Below are 14,115 nucleotides of genomic sequence, written 5' to 3'. Positions count from 1 at the left end.
CTCACTCAGAGACCGGAAGATGTGTGCTGCAGGGAATATCATAGATGATGAGGTAGAGGGAATGTTACAATAAAAGTAATCTGTTATTTGCACTTTATTAGTTTATTTATTCATGTATGTATTTACATATATAATGGTATATGGACACACTGATCTGTTTTGTAGTCAATGCCTACTATGTTCTGTTGTGTTGAAGCAAAGCAAGAATTTCATTGTCCTGTCAGGGACATGACAATAAACTCTCTTGACTTGAAGAAGCCATTTTAACGTTTCAAATAACGACCTGTCATTAAATTAAGATATCTGATGAATGGGCATAAACTCAAACTTTCCATTAGTGAAGCTCTTCTCCATTCACCCTTGCAAGGAGTTGCATTCTTACAGCATATGTTGTAATGTTCCTCATAGCTGCAAATATACAGGTGAAATATTCCTTACCTGTGGGTGGTACACGCTGAGACTCTTCACCTTATGCAACGGCAATAAAACTCTGATCAGGAACATTTTATGCTCTTCCTTTAAAGGTAATGCAAACCCATTGATTATACTGGAGAATAAAATGAGAGAGGAGAGAAATTAAACCCTTGATAATTCATATATAAATCCACATTTCATAGGCTTCACAAATAACCAGCTATTGATTTTAAAATTTGCCATCAATGTTCTGCTTAGTAACTTTTAATCCCTTGTTCATGACTGCCAATAATTTATCCCTCTTTGTCCAATAGCTGTTCTCTAGAGACCAGCCAAGCGTCAGTAGGATATTCATAATTAACACAATCTGTCTTTGCTTTTGGACATTAGGAAGAAATGAGATAGGATTTCTCATCAATTCCTTTTTCCTCTATCTACCATCGCAATCAGGTTCAAACTTGGGCTTTTTCCCATTTGCACAGCTCAGCATGACCCAGATTACTAAACCTCTGCTCAGCAGTGAACCTAAAATAAATATCAAGGGACTGCATTTTCCAAGAGGATGAAAGGATAATTCCCCTGGAGATCATCCCACCCCAACCTCGGTATTTCTCATTAAATGGACCTAGTACAGACCCGTACAGCAATGAAAACAGCATTCACAATGCCCAAAATAAATACTAGTGACCTGCTGCCAATTCCAAAAAAGTATTTAAGCACATAATCCAATCTGAAGTTTCAGTGCACTGCTGAAGACATGATAAACCAAAAGGCAGTTATGCTTGCTGGAAGCCAATCAAGTCAACATCAGGACACCATATACATCGCTATTTTAAATGACTCGTACATTTTCCAGATCCCAAAGCATGGTCCAAAATGTGGTGTTTAAGAAGGAACTGCAGATGCTGGAAAATCAAAGGTACACAAAAATGCTGGAGAAACTCAGCTGCTGCACCCGCTGAGTTTTTCCAGCATATTTGTGTACCGTCCAAAATGTGGTAATTGGTTCATGCGAACTACACACAGAGGGTGGTGAATCTGTGGAATTCTTTGCCACAGAAGGCTGTGGAGGCCAAGTCAATGGATATTAAGGCAGAGATAGATAAATTCTTGATTCTTGGTGTCAGATGTTACAGGCATAAGAATGGAGTTAGGAGGGAGAGATAGATCAGCCATGATTGAATGGCGGAGTACAATTGATGGGCCAAATGGCCTAATTCTGCTCCTATCACTTATGACCATATAAGCTAGACCGCTTGCCTCACACCTCATCATTAGTTTGAAATTCAACTTTGCACTTTGATATGTCAAACCAGGACAGGACTTACACAGCTTACCGTAGAGCCCTGGAGAATGTTGCAGAATAGAGGGATGTGGGAGTACTGATGAGACTGAAAGAGTCACGTCGGGTGGATAGATGGTATTTGGCAAGCTTGCCGTCATTGGGAAGGGTATTAGGTGCAAAGGTTGACACATTTCACGAGATATAGTTGTACGAGTCATTGATGAGAATATACTTGAATTTCACCTGCCATTGTCCTGTCTACCTTTCCAGCTGATCAATCCTGTTGTCTGTCTTCCTCCCGACAAACAACACCACAAATTTTCATGTCAGCTGAAAACTTTATCATCATATTTCCTCCAAATATATTTAAATTGTTAATGCATATAATAATCAACAAGGGTCCCAGCAACTACTGGTCACGGGCTCCAATCACAACAGCAATCCTCCACCATCACCTGTCTTATTACCAAGCCAATTTTTCATCCAATTTTTCAACTTGACTTGGATCGCATGAACCTTTCATATGGTCCTTGTCAAAGGCCTTACCAAAGTCCTTGCAAACTACATCAACCACACTACTCTCATCGACACAGTTATCTCTTCAATAAATTCAATTCAAATAGTCTGAAAGGATTCATGCTGACTATCACAGATCAATTTTGCCTTTCCGCATCGAGATTTATCCCGTCTCTTGGAATTCTTTCCCAATAATTTCCATACTCTTGACATTAAACAAATTGTTCTTCTTGAATAAATGACCACATTTACTGTTTTCCAGGGGTTTTGTATCAAACCTATGGCCATTAAAGATGTAAATATTTCACCAGTTACCATTCCCTGTTTTCCATAACAGCCTGGAACACATACGAGGGCCATTTTAATCCATCGTTTTACCTCAAATTGTGTTTACATGAAACAACCCATATCCACCTGTCACTTGCCAGGGTTTTCCTCGCCGCTGCCTGTCTTTTCTCCCCCCCTACTGCATCCACCTGTACAAGATCCATAACGTCATCAGTCAATTTTCCTCCATTGATGCAGCCTGCCCGCTGAGTTCCTACAGCACTTTGTTTTTTGCTCAAAGTTTAGCTGTCGGTGGACTGAAGTCTAACCAGGAGCTCGGGAAGCGTTCTTAGAAAATAGTTGGGGACAGACAAAGGGCTGCTTCTCAGGGTCACTTCAAAGCAAATTATAAGAAGCCAATGAAAAAAATGAACTAGAGAAACAAGGAACTGCAGATGTTTAAGAAGGAACTGCCGATGCTGGAAAATCGAAGGTAGACAAAAATGATGGAGAAACTCAGCGGGTGAGGCAGCATCTATGGAGCGAAGGAAATAGGCAACGTTTCGGGTTGAGACCCTTCTTCAGACTGCAGATGCTGGTTTACAAAACCACCTGGACTCACACCCATTTCTCCCTTCCCCCACCCCTTCCACCTACATTCCATTCTCTGGCTTCATAACTCTTTAATCCTTATCTCGGCTTTTGTCTTTTCATCTCTGGCCTTTATCCAACCATCTGTCTAAAACTTCCCCACCCCTTCACCTGTATCCACTTATCACTTGCCAGGCTTTGACCTGCCCATCCTCCCTTCAAGCTTTCTTCCCTCTGCACCATCAAAATCAATCTGAAGAAGGGTCCCGGCCCAAAACATTGCCAGAAATGCCGCCTGAATTACTCCAGCACTTTGTGTCTTTTCAAGTAAAGAGTCCTTGGGTCCAGAAGACTGCTGTCGGCCAATTAAAGGCAACTGGCAAAATACTTTAACGAAGGCAGCGAAAGGAATGACACTATCATTAAAGGGCTAAGCACCCAATCCATTGCAGAGTAAATAAATTCTCTTCTCCCAAACAATCTACTTGAATATCTACACCAATCATTTCCCACCAAATCTGTAGTGGGCAGGATCTGAACTTTTCCACATATATACATAATGAACGCATCATCAGATTAACACGCAACTTCAGTCATCGGTTCCCTTTCTTAGGCCTCATATGAATTAAAATGCTGGCTTCTCTGCCACTTACTGCTTGGCAGGATAGCACAAACATTATACATTTACTTCACATTTTTATTTAATTGCATTATTCAGCAGGATCTCGGCAAAAATTAACTTCAAGTCTAACTTGGCAGCCAAGCAGATTCTGGCACCTGGTTACTTATGGGTCCTTACAAATGCTGTTGCTGAACTGATTTATTACACATGTACAGAAATTCCATGAAAATCACTATTAATCTCGCTTCTCGCGATGGGGAATACATGCTACTCTTGAAGTGACGCTCCAATATCGAAAGTCAATTACAGTAAATATCCATTAAGCTTTGGTCTTGTTGGTTATGAGTTCCAAACAAATGCAAAATAACTTGTGTACTTAAACATACACATAGGGCGCTAATGGAAGAGTTCCATGGTCACGTCACCTTTGGCATTGTCATCAATGACCCTCCCTTTGCCCTAAATGGGCTGGTCTTCTTAATATCTAACTGCTCAATCAGTTCCTCAGACAATGTGTGCAGCAGATTTGGGCTGATGAATAATTAAAACTCATGCCATGCAATTAACAGGAAATGAACAAAAAGAGTAGCCAGATTGCACCAATGATTTGGTTAGGCCACATTGGAGTATTGCATGCAGTTTTGGTTACCCCATTACAGGAAGGATGTGGATGCATTGGAAAGTGTGCAGAGGAGGTTTAACAGGGAGACCTGATAAAAAAGTATATAAAATTATGGGAGGCATAAATAGGGTGGACAGTCAGTATCTTTTTCCCAGGGTAGAAAAATCAAATACTAGAGGGCATAGCTTTAAAGTGAGATTGCAAAGTTTAAAGGAGATGAGCAGGGCAAGTGTTTTTACCCAGAGGGTGATGTACCTGGAATGCTCTGCCCAGGGTGGCATTTAAACAGCCTTTGGATAGGCATGTGGATATGCAGAGACTGGAGGGATATGGGTTGTGTGCAAGAAGATAATTGACGATCATGGCATCATGGTTCCAACAGATATTGTGGGCCGAAGGGCCTGTTCTTGTGCTGTACTGTTCTATGTTCTATGATACAACCATCAAATCTGGGGGTTAACTGCTGACCAGGAAGTCAACTAAACCAAACATTAAATTGATTCATACATGTTTTTCTTATGTTCTTACTCTACTGTGAATCCTCAAATGTTTTTTTACATCTATGAGAAACGAGTACAATAACATATGCTTTCTTTGTCTGGAAGAATACAGCTTTAACAATACAACACTTGAGGAAATGTCACTGCACCATTCATGAAATGGCTACTCCTCTAACCATAGCTCAAGGTTGTGAAAGTTGTGAAATGGAAAGTATCCACCATCTAAGACATAAGTGAAACGTCCAAGAGGTCAGGCAGCAGAACAGAGAGGAAAAAATACTTTGCTGGAACTGGAAGATTCCTGAATGGAATGGGAAATATGAAAAATAATGATGGAAATGGTCAGCAGGTGAGGCAATATCCGTGGAGATAAAAACCTGAGTTCGCATTGCAGGTTCCTTGCATAAACTGGAACGGATTGATTACTTAAAATAAGTTAATTCACTTTGAGGCGTAAATGCTGTGACACGCCCCGCTGAAAAACAACCTTGAGCTTACTTTGGGCTTCAGTGAATCAGTATAAGAAACCAAAGACAGAGGTCAAATTGGGAGTGCAATGGAAAATTAAGATAACAGGCAAGTTGGAAGCTCTGAGTCATCCTTCAGGATAAAACTGAGGTGCAAAGGTGTCACACAATTTATGTTTGGGTTTTCTTCAATGTAGAGGATATCACAACTTGCACATGGAAGTTTACGTGCACCTAGGAACAGCTTTTGGGCCGTTATATGGTGAGAAGGAAGAGGATAAATAATGTTATTTTTATTGCATTTATACCAATATTACTCTCCAGAAATGCTGCAGCACCTGCTGAGTATATCCAACTTTTTTGTAATGAATAAAAAATAGTTGTCTTTACAAATGGCAATGGAGTCACAAGCACCTAAATTAGTGAATGGCCTTGTAGTTTCCAATACCTGTAGGTATTTAAGACACAGTCTGCTGCAATCTACAGTGAACAACTTTTTCAGTTCAACATTTCTGAAAAGCAAATAAGGCAGTTGACCAAAACACCACTTACCTGCCCAAAATCTCTAGAAGTTCTGCAATCCCATTATGGTGCTCAGTTTCATAAATAAACCTAAATAAAAAAGATATTAAAAAAAACACTCAGATATCGGCACAGGAGAAGGGCCATCAATGCATGTTCCTTAGTCCGTTTTAGAAAAATCTATTGGTTTAATGCTACACTCCCGCAGTCTTTCAAAATGCTCCTTTTCAAATATGTCTGAGATTGCAATTAGATGTAAACTAGACTAAGTGCGACCCGTTGGATCCCACACGGGTGATCTGGTCCCCCAACGCAACCCATTCCCCAACGCAATATTCCATCACTCACCTGTTCCCCAAATGCAACCTGTTCCCCCATAGCAATATTCCACCACTGATCCATAGCCCCTAACTGCGCAGGCACAGCTCATTTCCCCTCATCCCCAAGCACTCACCCCCCCCCCCCCCCCTCCTCTTCATGTGTGGGAGGAGAGGCGGTTGTGCGGTGGGAGAGGTGGAGGGCAGTGGGGTGGGCAGGGGGCTGGAGGTAAGGGGAGGGAAGAGAGCGTGGGGGGAGCATGCGGTGGGGAGAGGGTGTGTGTGTGTGTGTGTGTGTGTGTGTGTGTGTGTGTGTGTGTGTGTGTGTGTGTGTGTGTGTGTGTGTGTGTGTGTGTGTGTGTGTGTATGTGTCTCGTCCCCAGGTACAGGACGCTCCACGCGAAACTCTCCCCGGGGGGGGGGGGGGGGGGGGGGGGTAATGGGGGAGGCGTGGGGGGGGTTGGGGAGGCGCGGGGCGTGTGGGAGGGGCGCTGGGGGAGTGGGCGTGTGGGGTATGGGGGAGGGGGTGTGTGGGGGGGAGGGGATGTGTTGGGGAAGGGGGGGGGGTGTGGGGAGGGTCGGCCGCCCCAGACGCAGCTCGCACTCTGCTCACCCCGCACCTTCAGCTTTCGGTCTCACTCAGCGGCTCCCAGGCTTGTCCTTCTGGTCCCCGCAGAAGTAGCCCTCACACTGCTCACTCCCCGTACGCTGCTCACTCCCCGCATGCTGATTACTCCCCGCCGCCGGTGTTTGACAGCGGGTGCCAGAAGGGGTTTTTATACGATTTTTAAACCTTCATAACTTTTGTACTATTCCACCGAACAAAATTTGTTGTTCTTGCAGCACAGGAGAATGGCGAGTAAGGGGGCAAAAAATCGTAGCGCCATCGGGAACCGTTTTTGCGCAAATTTAAAAACAACGCAAACCGGAGGAGGATAAGATGAGAGTTTTATAAGTATATAATATAGATATATATTATCTCATCCAAGACAACAGTGTTTCAACCATACAAAGCTAATGCAGAAAGGTATTGTAACGTTTTCCACAGAAGCTCAGCAAGCATTGATTCAGCCATAAAATCTGAACCAAATACCTTGTAAATTAACGTTAAAAATCCACAAAGATAAGAGTTACCCTAAACAATCACGATAACGCAAATGTAAAACCCTTGTAGCCAGTGATGCAAATGCAGTCAGCCTAGTACACTCATAATCCTGAGCAGATATGCACGCAGATATACTGGGGTTCAATCAGGTGGAAGAGAGTGGCAAGAGAATTGAGAAGAAGACAAACATCGAGTTGCCAAAAAGATTGACTGAGCAAGGTTTCAGTGAAATGGATAAGTGGCTAGGCATCAAGTTTCAGGAGGGTTGTGGGTGTTTCACAAGAAATGTCCTATTTCTACAGAATATATACAAATGGATTAAGAAGAGACTGTAGATGCTGGAATCTTGAGCAAATTTTGGAGGAACACAGAAGTCAGGTAGCATCTGTGGAGTGAATGGACAGATATTTCAGGTCAGGACCATACATACTCTAGACCCTTCTTTGGACTCCAAATGTCATCTGCCCATTCCCTCTACAGATGCTACCTGTCCCACTGAATTCCTCCAATATTTTGTTTTCGCTCTATGTACAAGTGGATCTATAGCATAGATACAAAACTAGCATAGAAAGTTGCTAGAGTCATCTGTAGAAAATCTTGAGTCATGAAAGCTTTAAACATGTAAAAATCTACTATTTTATCCAACCCAGCTCACTTCAGTGTCAGTATTTTTTTGTGATGGAACGACATACCAATACCTTTAAAAAGTTAAATATTAAATTTTTAATTGTTTTTAAATTTTAGGAACATGTGTCAAAAATCAACTAAAAATCAAATGCTGGAAATGTGCCAAAAGACCAATACCTTGGCCTCAGACCTAGTGCTGGGAAATGAGAGCCCCTACATGGATACTGCTACATAATTTGTTGGGTGGATTGGCACTCTGGTCTGTGAAATTCACTGCCACGTTGGTTGAAGCTGATATCGATTAAAAAGCCTTTCCCAAGCGTGAAGGACATGTTCCAACAAATAGATGTTGAACAGGAAATGTGATATTGTCACATGTCTGGAGTTTATATGGCCTGCTCTTCCACTTGTAGGTTTATGCTGAGAGTAAAACATATAGCACAAGAAGAAACAGTCATTCAGCCCAAATGACGCACGTCAGTTCCTTGAAAGCGCAATGCAATAATCACAGTCTCATGCCCTTTCACTATTCTGCAACTTCACAAGTCATTTTGCGATGCCCATTTGCAATTTATGCCAAAATTGCTTCCCTCAATCTCTCAGACTACGCATTTAGAAATTAAAATACAGCAAAACTGATTTTCTCGCACCTTTGGATTTAATAGTCTGAAGTGTGGAATTTCAGGCTTTTAATTGCTATTCCTATCACTATTCCAATACTCTCCTATTCATCTCCTAATGATATTATATGGTAGTCTAATACATTTCCAGTGGGCTCCAGTGTGTTCAAGGGACAGAGGATGTGTGTCAGATGTTGAAACATCAGGAGCTTCTAACAATGGAACAGCATATTATCACAGTTTCACCATATAACTTCACTGTTTAAAAAGGGAGCAAGACAAAAGAAAGGAAATTATATGCCGGATAGCCTGACTTCAGCGGTTGGTAGGATTTTAGAGTCCATTAAGGATGTGGTAAAATAGGCTGAAGTCACCATTGTTTTGTTAAGGGAAGATCTTGCCTGATAAATCTATTGGAATTTTTTAAGGAAGTAAATAGCAGGATCGACATAGGAGAGTTGGTGGATGTTATTTACTTGGATTTTCAGAGGCCTTTGATAAGGTACTGCACATGAGCCTGCTAAACAAGATATGAACCCATGGTATTAGGGACAAGGTACTAGCATGGATGGAAGATTGGTTGACTGGCAGAATGGGGGCCTTTTTTGGTTGGCTGCTAGTGACTAGTGATGTTCGGCAGGGGTCGGTGTTAGGTCCGCTACTTTTTTACGTTAGATGTTAATGACCTGGATGATGGAATTGACGGCTTTGTGGCCAAGCTTGCGGACTGTAGAAAGACAGGTGGAGGGGCAGGTAGTGTTGAGGTCTGCAGAAAGTCCTGGACAGGTTGGGAGAGGGGGCAAAGAACTAGAATATAAATGCAAGGGTGTAATGCTGAGACTTTATACGGTACTGGTCAGACCACATTTGAAATATTTGGGGTAGTTTTGGGTCCCATATCTGAGGAAGAAGCATATGAGGAGCTTTTGATGGCTCTGGGCCTGTACTCGCTGCAGTTCAGAAGGATGAAAATTAAAACCTACCAAATAATGAAAGGCCTAGCAGTGGATGTGGAGAGTATTTTTTCAGTAGTGAGAGAATCTAGGACCAGAGGGCACAGCCTCAGAACAAAAGGGCGTACCTTTAGAGTAAAGATGATGAGGCATTTCTTAAGCCAGAAGGTGGTGAATCTGTGGAACTCATTGCCATACATGGCTGTGGAAGCCAAGTCATTGGGTATTTTTTAATTGGAGATTGATAGGCTCTTGATTAGTAAGTGTCAAAGGTCATGGGGAGAAGGCAGGGAAATGGGCCTGTGAAGGAAAAATAGCTCAGCCATGATCGAATGGTGGAGGAGACTCAATGGGCCGAATGGCCTAATTCTGCTCTATGTCTTATGATCTGTGACTTCCTACTGGGGCCCAGCAGGACACTTCTTCAAGTTTAGATTTATAAAAAACTATCGAATGCATTGTAGATTTATTATTACCCATACATGCCCTTCTCCATTCTTCCTGAAAGCAATGTCACATACAATTACCTGTAAAAGATATTATTGATTTGTCTTCGGATGTAAGCCCTTAAGCCCAGGAATTTGCCATAGATTCTGTGAAGAATTGTCTTCAGGAAATCTCTCTCCCTTGGATCTTCGCTATCAAACAATTCCAGTAACTGTTGAGGGAAATCAAAGAAAAAAACCTGATTGATTTGGACTCTATGAGCAATACACATACTTTGGGACATATCTCAGTATTTTCAAATGTAACGTAAGCATCTACACAACATTTGCTTAATTCTTGTTCCAAAATTATATTTTGATTTATTATCCTTGATTTTTAGCCACTTGACATGAACACTGAATCGAACTCTAAACCTGAGGAACATTCTGAAATTATTTTGTTCTGCTTTGAAGTTAATTTACTCCAAGTACAAAATGTTGCGGTTCATAGTCAATCAATGAGCTGTCTATCCGAATGCAGACCAACTGAAGCATTATATGTTCTGTGCAATCAATTTGAACCGCTCTAAAACCGGGAATATTTTGGTTGCTTACCACCAACACATTGTCTCTACAGCTGGTTCTTTCAGAATTTTGGGAAGAATAGCATAAGGTCACACAACACGGAAACAAGCCCTTCAACCTACCATAGAGCAACCATCAGACATCCTTTTACAATAATAATGAATGAATACAATTGTATCAGCACCCATTTATAATAATATTATATCAACGCAATTCTATTTCCTTTATACCCTTAATGTTCACCATTCACCTACATAATTGGGGCAATTGGCAGCTGTTAATTAATTTACCAATCCGCACCTTTAGGATGTGTAAGGAAAGCAGAGCACCTGGGAGAAACCCACACAGTCACAGAGAGAACTTTCAAAATAGCATTGGAGGTCAGTATGGAACCCTACTCACTGGAGCTGTGACCTAGTGCTCGATTGGCTGTACCACAGACACAGGTCACTTGTTTGAATGGGTGACGTTTCGGGTCGAGACCCTTCTGATCAATCTGAAACATTCAGTTTCTCAATCCACAGATGCTGCCTGACTTGCCAAGAGTTGCAGTCCGTTTTAAAACATTCCTGTTTGCAGCTGGAATGCTTCATGTGCCCTCTGCTGCGAAGGCAGACATCCAAAACCTCAGCAATTACTTTCTCCTCCAATGCAATTTCTTCTATCTCACTTTCTAAGAAATCCAAATGTACCCTTGATCCCCTCAGTCTTGCTAATTTACTCATTTTTTACGCTGTCATTGTTTCCTCCTTTGCTGCGTAATTCTAAATCCTTCCAATACTCAGGTTTACAACAACATATGCTTCTCCTTACGTGTCCGTTCGCTAGGAGCTCGCATGTCTCAATGGAATGCAACTTAATTCAGAATTATAAAATACTACATTAAACGTCTTTTGTTCCTCATTTCTTGCCAAAAGTAATTTAATTTAGCCACAGGGTTTTTGAATCTGTGGAATTCATTGCCATGGATGTCAGTGTAGGCTGTCATTGGGTATTTAAAAAGCAGAGATTGATAGGTTCTTGATTAGTAAGAGTGTCAAAGGTTACGGGGAGAAGGCAGGAGAATGGCGTTGAGGGGGAAAAAATGGTTCAGCCATGGTTGAATGGTGGAGCAAATTCGATGGCCGAGTGGCCTAAATACGCTCCTACGCCTTATGAACTTATAATTTCCCAACTGGATTTAAACAGTATAACCTTCATACCTATGTAATTGTATTTAAATACTCAAGTATCAGTCTTAATTTCTTCCTCCAGTTTTTCTTGAGAAAAATATTTGAAGAGCCTATTGTGCAAGCTCAGTGTTAAAGTCAATTGGTCAACATTTCTTATTGTTTAGCCCCAACATGTTTCAAGATCCTAGGATGAAACAGTAACTTGCTCAGATGCTTTCCAACATGCAAATCAACATGAATAATCAATCACTGACATTTATTCCCAATTATGTACCATACTTGGAATGACCTGCTAAAGTGCACTATTTTTAATGGCAGAGCTTTTCTGGTTCATTGGATTTGGTCAGCATGTCATTCTCGATGCTCTGAATTTATATTACAGCTAGTTATTAGATAGCTAGTATGATCCTTCCTTATTGTGTCTGTCTATAGCTCCGCAACACCCAATAGATTATCCCACTTAGCACCATGCTATTTGTAAAAGGTTCTTAGGCCCCTTTCGGTCGTGGCTGACCATGGGTGTCTCCAGGGTGCTGTTCCCTATATGGAGGACATCTGTGCTTGACTTTGTTTAATGTGGGGAGACTGGTGCACAGACAGCCACCACACGGTCCTTGACAGATCTAGGTCAGGATCCAGTGGCATGGAGTCCAAGACGACCGGAGACCCTTTTCTGCTGCAGCCTTCATCTGCCTTCCCAGCCGTTGTGATGTTCCACTAACGTCAGCCATTGTCCTCCGCCTGATCCACCGTTGAGGTCTTGGTTGGATTACTCTTTGTCAGAGACCTCCCCCTCGACCTTACTGTCAAGGGGGGCCCTACCAGGAGCATAGCTCCAGACGGCATCGCTCTCAGGATCGCAGGTCCACACAAGCTTCTCCACCACGACAAGGTGACAATCCACGGAGAAGCGTTCTCCGTTAGAGGTTCAGGAAATTACATATTACCACCCAGCTATGTATCACTTGGCTACCAAGCTAGCTTTACTCCTTTGTGCAAGGCAGTGGATGTACTCACCGACAGGACAAACTTCTGGTCTACATACTTCTTTGCTACATTTGGTTGGAAATCAGCACACTCAAGGAATCGCAGGAAAAATTCATAGACGAGCTGGAAAGAGGAGCAAGAAATAATATAAACGGAGCTTTCCATGGTTTAAATACAGCAATATCAATGAGAAGCAGAGGTAAGGCAGTTGGACCGTTGAACCTGCTACATAATTTAATAAGATTATAGCTGGCCTAATTGTAACCTCAACTCCATATTAAACTCACCTTGAAACCTTAACTCTCAACTCCCTTTTCTATCTACTCAACTAACTTACTCAACAATCAAAGATACTGCTTTCACAGCACTTTGAGGAAAGGATTCAAGAACTCTCAACCCTCTGACCAATAAAGTTCCGCCTCTTCTAAATTCCCATGAATATGTCGAGCTCGCCAACTCCTCTGCACGAGACAACCTTTCTCTTTGTTAAACTTTCTGTGAACTGCTTCCAACATATTAACATCCTGCTTGAAATAGAGAGGTTGATACTCTACACAAAATTCCAGGGATGAACACCCTATATAATTTCATTGGCTAAAGTGAATGTTGTGACAAAGGTATTGTGATTCTGCACTGGGATGTAAATAGATTAGTGATTAGATAAAATAAACTAACAAAATTAGTTTAATGTCAGTAGGATGAATCAAAAGGCAGGTGTTAATAAGACTCCAAATGAGTGAAGCTCGGGGAATCCAGGTGTTCTTATGCATGAATCACAAAATGTTATCAGGCAAACCCAATAAGTAGTTATGAAGTCAAATGGCAAGTTGGTCTGTATTGCAAATAGGTTATCGTTTAAGAATAGGTAGGTTTTATTAAGTTGTGCTGGGTGCTGATGAGGCCACACAGCGAATTACCAAGCAACTTTTCTGGATCCCTTACCTACAATAGGATCTAGCAATACGGAAGCCCACCCAAATGACATTAGGCTAATTTCTGGTATGAGAGAGTTGTCCTATAGAGAGGCTGGACAGTTTGGTCTGTATTCTTTGGAGATTACAAGAATGAAGTGCGACTTTATTTAAACATATAAGATCCTAACAGGTATTAATAGGGTAGATATGTCGTCTTCAGTGGACAAAGCTGCAAAATAAGCAGCCGATCATTTAAAACCAAGATGAATTAGTGATCTTATGATCACTCGATGGACAGAAATATCCTGACCCTGCAGCACACTGGTACAGTAAGGAAGTAATCCAGAAGCACTGGGCAGGCTTATTGTGCCCTCAAATGTGGTCATTGGGGCAGCCTCGAAGTAAGAATGAAGCATTAGAGCCTATGACTCACACAACCCCCCGACGTCACCACATTTAAAAATTACCCAGATGAACACTTAAAGTGCTAAACCTATAAGTTTATGAGCACAGCTAGAAAGTAAATAAAAGTAAAATTTGGTTGGCACAGTCACAGGGAAAAGTTATTCGATGCTATAAATCTCTATGATTAGATCTTTCAACA

At 41.7% G+C, this 14,115-nt stretch overlaps 1 protein-coding gene across 1 annotated transcript in view; it reads right to left on the bottom strand.

Annotated features, from left to right (window-relative positions):
• The window catches only part of ppp2r5d (protein phosphatase 2, regulatory subunit B', delta), a 76,163-nt gene that overhangs the window by 19,159 nt on the left and 42,889 nt on the right, over positions 1-14,115 (bottom strand). Inside the window, exons 6-9 of the mRNA XM_055636252.1 lie at positions 12,628-12,720; positions 9,956-10,086; positions 5,837-5,896; positions 439-547 (exon numbers count right to left, since the gene is read on the bottom strand). Coding sequence (XP_055492227.1) covers positions 439-547; positions 5,837-5,896; positions 9,956-10,086; positions 12,628-12,720 — 393 coding nt within the window. The remainder of the gene's footprint in view (positions 1-438; positions 548-5,836; positions 5,897-9,955; positions 10,087-12,627; positions 12,721-14,115) is intronic.

Source organism: Leucoraja erinacea, chromosome 5 (assembly GCF_028641065.1).
Source record: "Leucoraja erinacea ecotype New England chromosome 5, Leri_hhj_1, whole genome shotgun sequence".
Taxonomy (NCBI): Eukaryota; Metazoa; Chordata; class Chondrichthyes; order Rajiformes; family Rajidae; genus Leucoraja; species Leucoraja erinaceus.
Note: the sequence above shows the minus strand (reverse complement) of the source record. Positions and strands in the feature narration are given on the sequence as shown.